Source organism: Peromyscus leucopus, chromosome 9, assembly GCF_004664715.2.
Source record: "Peromyscus leucopus breed LL Stock chromosome 9, UCI_PerLeu_2.1, whole genome shotgun sequence".
Classification (NCBI taxonomy): Eukaryota; Metazoa; Chordata; class Mammalia; order Rodentia; family Cricetidae; genus Peromyscus; species Peromyscus leucopus.
Genome location: NC_051070.1, coordinates 71618369 through 71635544, shown reverse-complemented (window position 1 = coordinate 71635544; position 17176 = coordinate 71618369). Strand labels below are relative to the sequence as shown.

Genomic DNA, 17176 nt, shown 5'->3' with positions numbered 1-17176 from the left:
TCTTAGTACAAATTCAAATAAGTGAATAGAAATTGGTAAAATCTACTCCTTACCTTCAATTTATCCTATGGAAAAAAACTAAAACAGAGAACCCATCAGTTGCTCTACTATAAAACTTTCATGTCATGTTGAATCCTAAGAATGAAAACATTGAATATATTAATGGCCATTGCTTATATCCTTTATATGGATTAAGGGCCACTTGACTTCTGACATGTGTCTTGCAAATGATGTTGAGGATAAGAGCCCATTTCTGACTTCCAGGAGGTATGCAAGAGACCCTGGTTTAGTTTCTGTCCACCAGGGGGAGACTTTCTTGACACAAGATCATTATCTTTGTGAATTATAAGCTTCCTAGGTTCATCATTTGTTGTCATTTCATCATTTCTTCATGTGAAGAGTCAAGAACATTACTTGGTGACACTAAAGATGAATATTTTCCTAGCTTTAGTGACAGCGATGCTACTGTTCATGCTTGGTAAGTGAAGTGACTTAGAATTCACACTTTTTCTTCTATGATGTCAGAAAAATATTTAATCATCTAAGAGCTTTGTCCTTAGTGAGACACAGATATCCTCTTCTTCCTCTAGGAAGGACCCATGGAGACTCAGTGATCCAGAAACAAGGTCAAGTGACTCTCTCAGAAGATGACTTTCTATTTATAAACTGTACTTATTCAACCACATCTTACCCAACTCTTTTCTGGTATGTCCAATACCCTGGAGAAGGTCCAGAGCTGCTTTTGAAAGTCGAAACAGCCAACAACAAGGGAATCAGTAGAGGATTTGAAGCGACATATGATAAAGGATCCACTTCCTTCCACTTGCAGAAAGCCTCGGTCCAAGAGTCAGACTCGGCTGTGTACTACTGTGCTCTGGGTGACACAGTGTCACACACTGCAGGGGGAGCTGAGCACAAACTCTGAGAAGCAAAAGAAAGCCTGACTTCTGATCACCTGCCTTTCAGATGATTCTGTTTTCTACAGTCTGTGCAGTGTGCCCCAATATTTCTGGCTGATGAAAATCATAGAAATGGTCATAGCAGAACAAGAAGTGGATGTTACCACAGCTGGATCTCATAGGGGAAGCTGAAACCCTAGGACATCAGTGGTTCCTCATAGAGGGTCACAGTGATTTCACAGGAGAGCCATGGAAACAATGAAATGGTCAGTTGTCTTGATCTCCATGTACAAGTCACTGCCTTCACATTGTTGTATGTCACCTCTGGCCCAAGTTATTCACAGAAAGCTAAATATGCCAGAAAAGGTGGCATCTAGATATTATGCACATAATGCTATGGGAGGAGAGGCTATCAGAGGTCAACAGCCTTCCATACATCAAGATCTCTAATAAAGAAATATGGGTAGAAAATATTGAAAAAAGGGATGCTGGAGCAGGTTGGTGATCTTCAGAGTTTCAATATCACCCCTCTTCTATAAATCCAAACCCTAGTCTCATCCCAGCCCAGGAGCAGACTACCTGCTGTGGCCTCTCTTCCCTCTTTGGCCCCATTCCCAGAGCTCTAAGCTGATCTTGATGGCACACCTTGATTTCTTTACTACTGTGGATCTCCTCACCCCACCCCTCTTTTAGTCTATTTCTATGCCTCAGTGTCAGCAACCAGTACCAAGAAATTCATTACATTTGGAACCTTAGGGGCTATACCTGGGAGAATATTAGCCTACCAGGCAACCCACAGCCACCTCCTAAGCTCTCCTAAGAACCAGAGAGGGCAACAGAAACGAAAGAACAGAGCATGCATCTAATAAAGACAAGAGCAGATATCAGTACCAGGAAGTACAGTAATTCCAAACCTAGATGCCTAGATTCCAGTATAAAAAAAATCAATAAAAGCCAGATGGTATATCTCTGCTAAAGCCCAGAAACCCTACTGCAGTAGGTAGGCCCTGAGAAATTCAATATAGCTGAAACATAAGACAAGCACTTCAATATAGATGTTATGAATATATTAGAGGTCTTGAAAGTGGAAATGAATAAATCTCTTAAAGAAATCAATGAAAACACAAACAAGCAATGGGATGAAATGAGAAAAATATGTCAAGATTTGCAAGTGGAAATAGAATCAATAAAGAAAACAAATAGTGAGGGAAAAGTGGAAACCAAAAATTAGTAACTCATGCAGGAAGCTCAGAGGCAAGCCTGACCAAGAGATGATAAGAGATGGAAGAAAAAAAAAACTCAGCTAATGACAATATGAGAGATGACATGGATACCTTGGTCAAAGAATGTGTTAAATCTAAAACTATCTAGGCACAAAGCATCTAGGCTACTTTGAAAAGACAAAATAATAGGTATAGAGGAATGGAAAGAAACCCAGGTCAAAGGCACAGAAAATATTTTAAACAATATCATAGAAGAAAATTCCCCAATCCTAAAAAAGGAGATACCTATAAAGGTACATGGAGCATACAGAACAGTAAATAGACTGGACCAGGAAAGAAAGTCTCATGGAGCATGATTTCCAGAACAATTAATATACAGAACAAAAAATAAATATTAGAAGGTACAAGGGAAAAAACCTAAATAACATATATATATATATATATATATATATATATATATATATATATATACACAGACATACTATAATAATACCTGTCTTCTCAATAGAGAGTCTAAAATCTAGAAGGCCCTGGGCAGATGTTCTGCAAATTCTAAGAGACCATAGTTGCCAGTCAGACTACTACATGCAGCAAAACTTTCAATCACCATAGGTGGAGTAAGACATTATGATAAACAAAATTGAACAGAATCAATCTACAAATCCAGACCTACAGATGCCACTGGAAGGAAAACTTCAACCTGAAGAGGATAATTACACCCATAAAAACATAAGGAATAAATAATGTCAGACCAGCAAATCAAAAGAATGGGAAAAGAGACCCATCACCACAACAAAAACAGGGAATCAACAAACACTGCTCATTGTTAACACTCAATATCAAATGGTCTAAATTTCTCATTAAAACAGTACCCATCCTTTTGCTGCATCTAAGAAACACACCTTAGCATTAAGCATAGACATCACATTTGAGTAAAAGGACAGAAAAAGATGCTCCAAGCAAATGGACCTAAGAAGCAATCCAGTGTAATCATGTGAATATCTGACTAAAAAGATCTCAAACCAAACCTAATCTGAAGAGATATGGAAGGATGCTACTACTCATCAAAGGAAATAGTAATTCTTTAAATCTATGCAACAAAATCAAGGACACTCAACTTAGTAAAATAAATATTGCTAAAACTTAAATCACATATTGACACACACACACTGTTAGTGAGAGATTTCAATATCCTACTCTCATCAATAGACAGGTTGATTCTCCAAACAAAAACTGAACAGAGAAATGCTAGATCTAACTGATGACTCATACCAAATGGACATAACAGATATTTAGAGAACATTTCACCCAAACACAAAAGAATATACTTTCTTTTCAGAACCTCATGGAACTTTCTCTGCAATTGACCATAGACTTGGACACAAAGCAAGTCTCAACACACCTAAGAAGGTTGAAATAACATCCTCTGTTCTTTCTGACAACCATGAATACCACTACTACCAGAAAGAACAGAGTTTACAAGCTCATGGAAACTGAACAAGTCACTACTAAATGAAAAATGGTCAAGGACAAAAATGAAAAACTTTCTGGACTTGAAGGACAATGAATACAGAACATGCCCACACCAATTGGACGCAAGGAAGGTAGTTCTGGGGCAAGTTCATAGCACTTAGTCTCTATATAAGAAAAAGAATGGAGAAATCTTAAATCTTATACTAGCTACCTAACAGCACATGGAAGTTCTGAATAACAAAAAGAAATAACATCCAAAGATATAGATGACAAGAAATAACAAAACTTCATTTTTGTTAGATAGTCTATGGCTCATGTGAGAAGGACTGTCAGTGTCAGCCCAAGTGGTCCAAGTTAATTTAAAATGTGTGTGTGTGTGTGTGTGTGTGTGTGTGTGTGTGTGTGTGTGATTTAATTTTATTTTTTCATTTAAAAGATTTTTTCATTTTACATACCAATCACAGTTCCCCCTCCCTCCCCTCTTCCCATTATTCCCTCACCTTTCCCCTCACCTCACCCACCATCAACTTCTCCCATGGGGAGTCAGCAAAGCCTAGTACATTCAGTTGAGTCAGGACCAAAGCCCCTCACCCCTGTATTGAGGCTGAGCAAGATATACCTCCATAGGGAATGGGCTTCAGAAAGTCAGTTCATGTACTTGGAATAAATCCTGGTCCTACTGCCAGCAGCCCCACAAACTGCCCAAGCCATACAACTGTCATCCACATTCAGAGTACCTAGTTTGGTCCCATTCACATTCCCAGCTGTCATTTCAGAGTCATTGAGCTGTAACTAGCTTGGATCAGTTGTTCCTGTGGGTTTCACTATCATGACCTTGACTTTTTTGTTCTTATAATCCCATCTCTCTTTTTTTGACTGGGCTCAGGGTTCTCGGCCCAGTGATTGGCTACAGATCTCTACATCCACTTCCATCAGTTACTGGATGAAGGTTCTATGATGACAATTAGGGTAGTCATCAATCTGATTACAGGGGAAGGCCAGTTCAGGCACTCCACTATTGCTTGGAGTCTTAGCTGGGATCATCCTTGTGGATTCCTGGGAACTTCCCTAGCCCCAGATTTCTCCCTAACCCCACGATGGCTCCCTCTATCAAGATATCTCTTTCCTTTCTTCCCCCTTCTCTCTCTCCCCCAACTTGACCATCCTGTTCCCTCTTACCTGCCTCCCCTTCCTACCTCCCTTTAGCTGCCCCCAGGCTTCCTATTTACTCAGGAGTCTTATCTGTTTCCCTTCCTAGGGGGATCTATGCATGTCCCTCTTCGGATCCACCTTGTTGCCTAGCTTCTCTGGGGTTGTGGATAGTAATCTGGTTATCTTTTGTGTACCTCTGATATCCACTTATGAGTGAGTACAGACCTATTGGTGAAATTATTAAGGCCACTCCACGTAGTTCAAAGGAAGATTTATTTAGTGGGTAACTTAAAAATGAAGGGATAGGGAGGTTGTGGGGTCTGGGGAAGGTGTATCACAGTCCAGCAGTGTTCTCTGGAGCTCTGCTCGGTCAACCTCCACCGTCTAGGGTCCAGGAACAGAGAGCACGCTGGCCCATCCAGATCTTGGGTCTCTTGGCGCCTCTCTTGACCCTGCCTTGTAGGCGTGACAGTTGCCGAAGCCTCAATGGGGGTTGGAACTTCCAGATCAAAGCTGGAATGGCTATCCACTACACATACCATGTTTGTCTTTCTGGGTCTGGGTTACCTAACTCAGAATATTTTTTTTTTCTTAGTTCATCCATTTGCCTGAAAATTTCATGATGTCATTGTTTTCTAGCACTTGAGTAATACTCCATTGCGTAAATGTACCACATTTTCTTTATACATTCTTTGGTTGAGGGGCATCTAGGTTGTTTCCAGATTCTGGCAATTATGAGTAATGCTACTATGAACATAGTTATGCAAATGTCCTTGTGGAAATATGCCCTTGAGCATCCTTTGGGTATATGCCCAAGAGTGGTATTGCTGGATCATGAGGTAGATTTCTTCCCAATTTTCTGAGAAATTATCATACTGATTTGCACTCCCACCAGCAATGCACTCCCACAGCTGTCATCAGTGTTTTTGATCTTAGCCATTCTAACAGGTGTAAGATGATATCTCATTGTTTTGATTTGCATTTCCCTGACAGCTAAGGATGTTGAGCAATTCTTTGTCTTTTGGCCATTTAAGATTTTTCTGTTGAGAATTCTCTGTTTAGCTCTGTAGCCCATTCTTTAATTAGATTATTTGGTATTTTGAAGTCTAGTTTCTTGAGTTCTTTATATATTTTGGAGATCAGCTCTCTGTCAATGTGGGGTTGGTGAAGTTTTTTCTCATTTTGTAGGCGGTCGTTTTGTCTTATTGACCATGTCCTTTACCTTACAGAAGCTTCTCAGTTTCAGGAGGTCCCATTTATTAATTTTTGCTCTCAGTGTCTGTGCTACTGGCATTATATTTAGAAAGTGGTCTCCTGTGCCAGTGCATTCACAAGTACTTTCTACTTTTGCTTCTATCAGGTTCACTGTAACTGGCTTTATGTTGAGGTCTTTGATCCATTTGGACTTGAGTTTTGTGCATGACGATAGATATGAATTTATTTGCATTCTTCTACATGCTGCCATCCAGTTATGCCAGCATCATTTGTTGAAAATGCTTTCTTTTTTTCATTGTATATTTTCAGCTTCTTTGTCAAAAATCAGGTATTTCAGGTGTATGGATGTGTGTGTGTGTGTCTGATTTTAGGTGAACATAAAATAACATCAAACCTTGAGACTTTATTGAACATCCTGTATTCTATGTCTCTCTTCCCTCCCCCTTCTTCTGTATTGACTTCCCTTATTCTCACCCAATTAAGGCTCCCTCCTCTTTTTTCCACTCCTTCCTTTATATGATCTAGACCTCCTCTCACATGGTCCCTTTCTACTTTGCTGACGCCTGTAGTTTTTTGAGTTTATAACTCACACCTGAAGATTTTGAGTTGGGAACAACATGAGAGAGAACATGTGACATTTGTCTTTCTGGATCTGGGTTATTATTGAAAGGTGTCTATTGACTTCAGTCATTTTGTTGTGTGTTTATTATTTGTGTTCTTAGGCAGACTTCACACTTCTGTGATTATATCTTCATTTGTTTTCTTTCTATAGTTTCCTGGCCTTGTTTATATATCTATTCCGATGAAGTATTGCATTCAGTATCCGCTGTATGGATAGTCTCGTGGACATGAATTCTTTTAGCCTATTTTCATTACAGATAGACTTTTTTCTTTTTCATCTATGGCAGATAATTTGTCTGGGAACTGTAGTCTAGGTTGGCATGAAGAGTCTTTTAGAACTTGGCAACATTGCTCCAGCCTCTGCTAGCTTTCAAAGTTTCCATGGGAAATCATATGCTGTTATGATGGATTTTCTTTTATATATAACTTCTATTTTTTTCTTTTGCAGATTTCTATACTCTTCCTTTGTTCTGTATGTTTTATGTTTTAACTATGATATTCTATGTGGAATATCTTTTATTGTCTTATATTAGGTATTTATGTAGTAAAATTACATATAATAAAACAGTTATCAAGCAAGAATTACAGTTATAGTATCTAGTCTATTTGTATTTGGCAAAATTAATGAAAATATTTTTATCATCTATTCTATACTTGTGAGTCTAAAGTTTTATATCTACCTTTTCTCATAACATAACCAAGGAGAATCATAGTTATAACTATCTAGTCTTCAACTACATCAAAGACCCTAGAAGAATATAATATTATCTAAGTAAACAGGAAGAGCATTGTAAGCAATTTTCAAAAATCTAGAATGACAGAGACAGCTGGCTACCTGGACAGTTACCCAAAGTTTGTCTGCAGTGTTAGGACATCCATCTTCAGTCTATAGGCCTAGAGTCTCTCAGTCACTTTTCTCTGTGTCCTGTAGAATGTCTGGAAGTTTCTTCTACAAAGAAGGAACCTGAAGGACCATTTTGCCTTGCAAAGTTCAGTGGTCACCTTGCTACAGGTCCTGCATGTTCAATTGATACAGCATTTTTCAAGCAGTCCAGGCAAGAACAGTTTCTTGTCCAAAAGACTATTTTTGCCAAGAAGAAGATAAACTCCATATGGAGTGTCCTTGATTCCCATCTTTCTCTCTGAAGTAAATTAATGCTGCCAGGAGCAGATGTGTCTTATTGTCTAGAAAGTCAAAGTTTTTAAAACATTTTAAATGCCATATTCTGTAGGTCTTTGAAGTGTTTGAAGATTATCTACCTAATTGAAATATATTTCTGTATGCCTAGAAAACTTAACTAACATAGTATAAGTTTGATTATTATAGATGACTAATTATTAATCTGCACTTCTCAACTATACACTACAATTTCAAATGAGTTGCACAATCATAATACATTAAATAAGGGTAGAAATACATATAAAGTATAACAAAATTAATGTAACACAAATCTTAAAGGGTATTATTAATAAAAACAAACACAGGGCCAAGTACTAGGGTGACTGCTGAAAGATCAGAGAGACAGAACACGCCCTAGCTAAGTTAACCTCGATAACTTCTCAGCTGAACCTGTTCACTCAAACTGGAAGTCTCTGAGTCCTCATCTGGAATGAATCTCAGCTAAACTGTTGCTGAAAGCCTAAAAGCTTAAAGGGGCTCTAATTCCTGTTCCTCACACCTTACATACCTTTCTGCTTTCTGCCATACTTCCTGGGATTAAAGGTATGTGTCACCATGCCTGGCTGTTTTCATTGTGCCTTTGAACTCACAGAGATACAGATGGATCTCTGCCTCCAGAGTGCTAGGATTAAAGGTGTGTGTTCCACTATTTTCTAGCCTCTATGTCTGTCTAGTGGCTGTTCTGTTCTCTGACCCCAGATAAATTTATTAGGGTGCACAACATATTGGGGGACACAATATCACCTCAATTAACTTTAAATTTGAACCAATAAACTAAAGTCTATACCAATGTAAAACATTTTAAACAAGTTGCTCTTTAAAAGTAGGTTCAACAATCTACTCTTTTATCCTATCATATCTATATCTTATGTTTCCATATCATATCCCCCTTTGTTCTTTTAGAAAGATAGTGAATATTAACAAATAACAATTTGCAACCAACAACCTAGACAAAGACATACATCCATAATCCATTTTTTGGGATTGTGGGCATAATTTTCTAGGCTACTTCCTGCTAATAGAGGGCACTGTATTCACATGGAGATCCTGAGAAATTTAAGAATTATGCTCAAGTCCTGACTGAAATAGTCTGTGAGGCTGCATTGTCTGAGCCAGTTGCCTTGAAACTCTTCTGGATGTTGGATTATCTGGGCCATGGTGTCATTGGAGACCTTTCAGGGGGTCTTAGCTGGTCAAAACATATGAGCCTGGAAGCAATCCACAGGTTCTCATCTTCTGTGGAAACAAAAGCAGAACCTCTTTTTCAAAGCAACATATCCATAGACATAAATTTTGAAATCAAGGTATCTTTAAAATATACATAATGATTTAACTCAGCAGCTTTTACAATCAAATTTCTCTCTGCGGTTAAAAATCCCAAAGACAACATAATCCAGATTCTCTTTATAATATCCATCTTTTCATGGCTTATTTTTATATTACCTTTACTGTCTCTTTAAAGACTTATTTTTTTAAAAAAACTATTTCTTTATATAACTGTCTATATTCATTTTCTCCTCTCTTCCAAGCCTATGTACATTTTTACACACACTGTAAACCATTTAAAGTCTTATTCCATTTGATTCTGTGTTATTGTGAATCTATTGCTTTAAACTGCAGTGGTTAGTACTGAAGCAACAGCCTTGGCTGATGCCTCCACCCATTTCAACTTTTCAACATGGCAGAGATAATTCAGTTCTGGGAGCCATGCTGTCTGCTGACTCTGGGAGGCAATGGGTCTATGCTTCTATCAAAGCAGAGTGTAGCCCAGAAACACCTTTTTCCCCCTGTACTAGCGAAGGCTAAATCCACTATGCAGCGTAATGTGCTGCTTAGAGACGTCTCTGAGTACTGTGGCAGAAATCTGACATGCTATAGGTCAAACCTGCACTCCACAAACCCACCATAGAGTAGTTCAAGACCGCAGGCTGTGGCTGGCCTGAGAGAGACAACTAAGAAGCTGTTTTTAGCTCCGCCTTAGAATCTTTTTTAAAAAAAGCATTCTCAGGTTTTAGATGGAAACTCTTATCCCATATTTTGGTGGCATTTGTAGTTGGAAGATTTTTTGTGTCCCACCTGGATTGGAGCTGCTCAGACCCAAGTAAATACACAAAGGCTTATATTAATTAAAACTTCTTGGTCATTATCTCAGGCTTATTACTGACTAGTTCTTACACTTGAACTCAGCCCATTTCTGTTAATCTATGTGTTGCCATGTTTTCTGTGTCTTTACCTGTGTGTCATTACATGCTGCTCCCTGGAAAGTGGGCTGGCATTTTCTGACTCAGCCTTCCTCTTCCTAGAATTCTCCTTGTCTGCTTATCCTGCCTATACTTCCTGCCTGGCTATTGACCAATCAGCATTTTGTTTATCAACCAATCAGAGCCACACATTCATAGCATACAGAGCAACATCACCCATCACAGCCTTATGTTTCATTTTCTTGAACATCACTCAAGCACTTATTTCATTTAAGATCATTCTCTTTAAGCTCTTGGAGTTGCTTGTGTCATTTTTAAACTCCTTGATTCTTTAACAAATTTCATAATCGTTCTTTTAAGTTCTATGTTCTGAAGCTCATCTAGGTAATTCTGCATTAGGGAATGGAGAACATATTGTCTTGACCTTTCATATTATTTATGTTTTGTGACTAGACTTGGGCATGTAGACTTCTTTGACTGGTTGTGCGTTTTGTGATGATACAGTAGGCTGAGCTGGTACACAAGATTTGTCACCTGGATAAAACTCAGAGGTTGGCATGATACATGTGGGACTCAGCAGTCTTGACTAGGTCACTGGTTGTAGACATGGGGTAGGCCTGGGTACTGGGGAGGGTACAGGACGAGTCAGGCATACTCAATATACTGTGCTGGTGTTTAAGGACTGGGCTGGGCCTTGTAGGTTAGATATCAATAGTAAGACTTTTCTTAAGAAGATTCTCCACCATGGCTCCAGTGAACAAGCTAGTAAGTAGAGAGGCCCCATTCTCCAGTTTCTGCTTGCTGTAAGAATCACAGATCTCCTATCTTAAGTTATATCAGTACAGAGTATCAGATTGCACACCTGTGGATCTCATTGAGCCTTTTGATTAAAGCCCCATCAAGGGAAGTCTCCCCTCTCTTACTATGTTGTCAGCAAACCAATATTAGGATCCTTAGTTTTATTTTTTTTTATGGTTTACAGTTTAGCAATTGGAATTTCATCTGGCTCTGTTGTTTACTTTGGGACTCCCAACTCTGCATATTGCTCCCCTCACCTGGCAGCCACACACTTGATGCTTTGTTTCAGGTTCACAGTGATGCAGAAAAGTGCTGTGTATCTCTAATAGGTCATCTTCCTGCTCTTCCATGAGAACATGTTAATCCAGTCTTACAAATTTTATTGGAAATCACTTACAGGGAGGTGTGTATCTTATAAAACTGTGCTTCAAATTTAGTTTCATGTTTCTTTTTGGACATTTCCCAAGGCCACTGTGCTTGTTCTCTTCATTCTTGTCTCTTGTCCTTTAGATTTTTTTGAGACAAGTTCTCTCTGTATGTCTCAGGCAGGTATCAAGCTCACATTCTCTTGCTTCAGCCTCTCAAACCTGAATCCCTTCTGGGATTATAATCATGTGACACTATGATTACCTCCTTCTAATAGTTTCACATTTCCTGAGAAATGTTTGTTGTTATTATAGTTATGGACAATGCACTCTTGCAGAAACAGTTTGAGTCTGAGCATCTTTCCCTCATTCTGATCCCTTTGTACTTGTTGATTGTAAAAGAAGGGCATAATCAAACTATGTTTTGTATATGCTGATTCATGGCTCTTGAATGGGAAAAGGTCTTCAGTTATTAACTTCTGCAAGGTCTCAAAACCCATGGTGGGACAGAGTAGGAGGCACAGAGGTCCTTGAGCTCACAGATACCACTAGCGGTAACCCGGAGTGTGAAAAATACAGGGTTGGTCCTTCAAAGAAAGGAATGCATAATCTATTATCTGCCCAGAGGGCTGGGAGCAGAAGTGGTGAATAGCCTGGTGACCTGTGTGCTATCTGTGTGGCCAGAGTCCTCAGCAATCCACCCCTCCAAACCCATTCACACTTAGCATAAGCTTGTTTTTCTCAGCCAATATATTGAACTCATCTTTATGGAAGGTGTCCCATGTACTTTACAAAGAGTTTCAATGTTGTCACTTCCAATCTTTATTTAGTTTACCTTGTGTCTCAAGGTGATGTATGTATGCTTTATGGTGCACCACACAGGACTGGGGTAGGGGAAGAAGGGGGATTGGTGGGTGGGACTGAGAGGAGAGGAGAGAGGGAGGGAGGCATTTGTGATTAGGCTGGGAACATTTACTTAGTAAACTAATTAATTAATTATTAAAAATAAATAAAAAGAGTTAATATTCATCAGAAACATTTTCACCAAATTTTGCTGCACTGAATTATGCCTAAAATATTCTATTCATGATCAGGCTGCCAAAATGTGAGCCAACATCTGGTCCTTACATGTGTTGATCCAAACTGCCTTCTCATCTCCACAGATCTTTACTCTGCCAGCTGTTGAGGTCTCACAGACTCTTTTAGGTCAGCTGTGTCCTGTCTTGTTTCTATGTCTACCCAGTTCAGCTCTGGCATAGCTATTCCCCTGGTACACAAGCCTTCATGACTATGTTAGAAATGAGGAGTGGTAGAAAGTGACAATGTTAGGGAAGAAGAGAGATGGAAGAAAGGAGAGAAATGGGCGGGGCATCTGCATCAGAAAGAAGGAAGGTGAGAGAAACCAGATCTAGAACTTTCTCATATCATTCCCTACACAATAGGACTTCACTCAAGAAAGGAGAATAAAAAAATTAGACAAATGAACAAGTTTCCACGGTTTTATTTAGAGTTTAGGTACTGAACACAACTCCATGTCTCCTGGTCCAATGCAAGTAGTGTTCTGTTTAGACACAAATGTGCTCCTGGTACAAAATGGAATGAATTCTAGACCTTTCTAGGCTCTGGTCAAGATAACCAGTCTGTCCAGGCCATCTGTAAATCTTGAAGACGGATGTGTATGAGGGTGTCTGGAGTAACAATAGTTAGAGCTATGCTGTATGAAAGAACCTCACTCAGATTTTCATGCAGACATTTCACAGGTGATTTTTCAGTGCAGGTGCCTGTCTGTGTGTGATATCTATGGAGGAAGATAACATGGGCTGAGTGTACACACACGTGCTCACCTCACTCCCCACCTGACTTGGAGTACATGTCTCTTCAAAACACCTAATGAACTCTCAAGGACTTTACCATTTCATGGTTAGGTTAGAAGAGTTTATAGCTTGAATATTTCTTTGGTCACTCTCATGAGCCCACAAGGTGGCAGTGTTTTATTAGGGATCCTGAGCAAAGTGCTCAAGTGAGAGAAGGGGGGGGGGAGGAGCAGGAAGAGGAGGAGGGGGTAGAGAAAGGGTTCTAGGAAAGGCTTAGTGCTGCTGAGGAGGTGAAGAGTCACTTTTCTGATTGCTAACAAAGCTGCTTTTCATGCTTCCTTAAGCAGGAGATGTGGAAACTTTTGAATGTGACTCTATGAGTTTAGATTTGAGAATCTGACTCCTCAGTGAAGAGGGAGGAAGAGAGAATGAAACCCTTGATTGTTTCTGTAGTGGTGCTGTGGCTTCAGTTAAACTGTAAGTTTGGGAATTCCCGTGGGATACATGTGTGATATGTAAAGTTGTTCACTAAAGCTGATGGTAGAAACACATACGTTTTAAATCTCTAGTTAGGGAGTGAGAGGCCGATGAAAATCCATTCTGGGGTGTCTGCATCCATATGCATCTAGTCCTACTTGTCTGACCTTTGTCTTTCTGCACAGGGGTGAGCAGCCAGCAGAAGGTGCAACAGAACCAGGAATTCCTCAGTGTCCCAGAGGGAGCCATGGTCTCTCTCAACTGCACTTACAGTGATCAAAATTCTCAATACTTTTGGTGGTACAGACAACAGCCTGGGAAAAGCCCCAAGGCACTGATGTCCATCTTCTCCAATGGTGAAAAGGAAGAAGGCAGATTCACAGTTCACCTCAACAAAGCCAGCCGGCATGTTTCCCTGCACATCAGAGACTCCCAGCCCAGTGACTCAGCTGTCTACCTTTGTGCAGTGAGCACACAGTGCCCCCCAGGCACCTGCAGCCTGCACCCAAACCTACGGGGTTTGTCAAGGCTTTAGATAGAGGACAGATCTCAGGCTGGGGAAATTCTGTTTCCATTCTGTAGGCAATGGGAATTAAGAGGAAGAGTAGAGAGGGCTTGATTGATTGGGAAAATATATTGACATTTTGAAAATAACCAGTCCTAAAGGGAAAGGCACAGCACTGGTTTGGCTGAAAATAGTTTCCACTCTTCTCTTCTCTTATGTTGATGGTTCTACAAGAATTTACACACTCTTCATGTGGCTATGTTGACAAGTTGGAGGACATGCACATGGCAATGAGACTCACCTTATGCCATGTCATAAAGACCCCCGTCACCTCTACTGCAGTGTGACTTGCTTGCTTTTTAAAAATCTTTTAATTAAAAATATTTGTTTTCTAGTTTTGAAAAACTTGCTTACAAAGTAACACTTTTTCCTATGGCAACTTCGTACACATTTACATTTGGCTGACCCTTCCTCAAGCTAATTTCCTCTGCCGTTCCTGTACTCCTCATTCTTACTGACACCTTCTTGCTGTCAATATCCCCCTTCCACTTCCATATCACATGTTCTATTATCTTCACACTCATCTTTCTTAATGCCTCCTTTTCTTTCTTTTTCTAACTTCCTGGCATCGACACACACTCAGTCACATGAATACATACAGATAAAATTTAGAAGCTAAGGTTTGCATGTGTTTGTCTGTCTGAGGCTGGAATAACTCACTTAGTATAGAATTTTCCAACTTCATCCATTTTCATGCAAATTCTATCATTTAATTTTTCTTTACTGATGAATTATATTCATATATGTATCTCTATCTATCTATCTATCTATCTATCTATCTATCTATTTATCTATCTATCTATCTATTGTTGACTTTTTGGTGGACCTGTGCAAATCTTGTCTGTTGGACCTGAGATTGGAGGATCCGAAAGAATGGGGTGGACTACAGTCTAATGCTGTAGACAAGCTTATTTCAGTTTTATTTTACTTTTATTCACAAATGTAACAAGGAAAGAAATGATTCAAGGAAGGTTGTTTGAGTTCACAAAAACATGATCAGAAAAGCATATAAATAAATGCCAATAAACACATACATTAACAGAGCAGCCCTTTTCCAGAACTCTCTCAGGACAAACAGTTTAAACACAATTGCCTGGCACATACCTGTCTGGGAAAGCATGAAAGCAAGGCAGAAGCCATATCCAGGTTCAGGATACATTGACTAGATTGGGCTATAGTTATGATCTGACATCCAAGTCATAGCTATAAGATCTAAACATGTCTTATTAATTGAATGTAAATGTTTAACACAGGAGGCACAAAATCTTGTCCAAGAACAGTCCAGTGAACAAAACGTACCCGAGGTAAAAGGCCCTGGGCTTTTTCTTAACCTTCAGCCTCTCACAGTTCCTCAAGGCACTGTTCACCATATGTCATTCTTTTGACTATGTTCCATATATATTTATAAAATCTTGAAAAAATTTTCATTATCCATCCTTTTATTGATGAACATCTAGGCTCTCTTCATTTCATAGAAATGTTGACTAGAGTAGTAACAAACATTGTTGAGCAGTTATCTCTTTGTAGTCTATAGAGTCCTTCAGATATATATCCAGGAATTACAAAGCTGGACCCTACAACATTTCCTCTTTTAGATTTCTGAGAATGCTTCACATTGATTTCCATGGTTGTTACATCAGTTTGTGCTCCTGCCCATGGTGAATGAAGGCTCCATATTTCCCAACATCCAAAATCTTCACCAACATTTGCTGTCATTTGATTACTTGAAGATTGCTATTCTGGATGGGGTGAGATGAGTGTCATATTAGTTTAACTTCCATTTCACTGATGACTAAGAGTGTTTAATGCTTCATTTATTGGCCGTCTGTATTTCTTCTTTTGAGAACTCTCTGTTCAGTTCTATGCCCATTTTTGGTTGATTGCTTTCATTGTCTAGTGGGTGAATCCTCTGTCAGAGGACTAGCTCACAACATTTTCTCTCATTTGTAGTTTGTCTCTTTGCTCAGTTAACTGTCTCATTCATTTCTTTCCTGTATGTATTTTCATTAATTCATTTGTTTTTGAGACAAGATTTCATTTTGGAGCCTAAGCTGGCCTAAAATGCGAGATTCTCTTGTTTCACCATCCTGAGATCTGGGATTACAGGCCTGTGCCAACATAAGTATCTCCATTTACTACTTTATAAATTGAAGTGCTGAAAAATCCCCTTACTTAGTATATTTACTGTAGTGGGTAGCCATTCCAACTTGGTTCTGGAAGTTCCAACCCCCATTGAGACTCTGGCAACTGTCACGCCTACGAGGCGGGGCGAGGGGAGGCGCCTGGGGACCCGAGAGCTGGATGGGCCAGCGCTTGCTCTGGGTGCTCTCTCATGCCGGGACGCTGACCAGTGCAGATTGACTGTGTAGAGCTCCGGAGAACACCGTTGGACTGCATTACACCTTCCCCAGACCCTGCGACCTACCCATTACTTAATTTGTGAGTTTCGCCATTAAATAAATATCCTTTTAACTACGTGGAGTGGCCAAAATAATTTCTCCAATATCTGGCGCTCACGTGGGGCAAACTCCAAAGGCCTGGGCGGCTCCCGCCGTCTCCTCCCTAGCTGGCGGGTACCTAAACCCGCCTGCAAAGTTCCATATAACCAGGGAACACCTACACGGTTCCATTCCCGAAAAAGGGAGCAGCTAGTCCTATCTCAATTCCCTAGCTTAGCCCCAGACCAGCGAAAGAGGCAGGAGAGTGCTAGCTCCGATTTCCGCCATCCGCCATTCCGCCATCTCCCTCCGACCCCAGCCAAGATCGCCAGCAGGCCCTGTTTCGGAGCTGTACCAACGCCACCTGCTGGCTGAAAAGGGCTACTACACGAAAGGTAAGCATATTGTTTCAAGTAAAGGTACTTGATAATTTTACACCTTAAAATTGACTAACAAATTTTGAGTAATTCGTGTAATATGGCCGACAACATTACCTCACAAGAATTTAAAAACCTTTTTGCCTGTATGATGAATGACATCTTCCTGGAAATATACGACATTCCTAAGGCATATCTGGGCTATACCATTTTGGCATTCATCATAATAATTCACACAGTGTTCAAACACTGGTTTAAGAACAAAGATGAGTCATTATTGGGACTGATACAGGCTTTAAAAGATAGCAATGAAGGCTTAGAGAAAAAGATTCTCTCTCTGGAATCTGCTTTCAAAGATAGCAATGAAGGCTTAGAGAA

The 17176-nt window shown here is 39.8% G+C and overlaps 2 gene segments (V, D, J or C); both read left to right on the top strand.

Moving 5' to 3' along the window:
- Positions 1–396: 396 nt before the first annotated feature.
- On the top strand, positions 397–995 carry LOC114682295. The segment is given in 2 exon segments: positions 397–478; positions 591–995. Coding segments are annotated over 2 exon segments (384 nt in total).
- A 12241-nt stretch (positions 996–13236) lies between these two features.
- Positions 13237–13953, top strand: LOC114682296. The segment is given in 2 exon segments: positions 13237–13418; positions 13604–13953. Coding segments are annotated over 2 exon segments (399 nt in total).
- The last annotated feature ends 3223 nt before the right edge of the window (positions 13954–17176 follow it).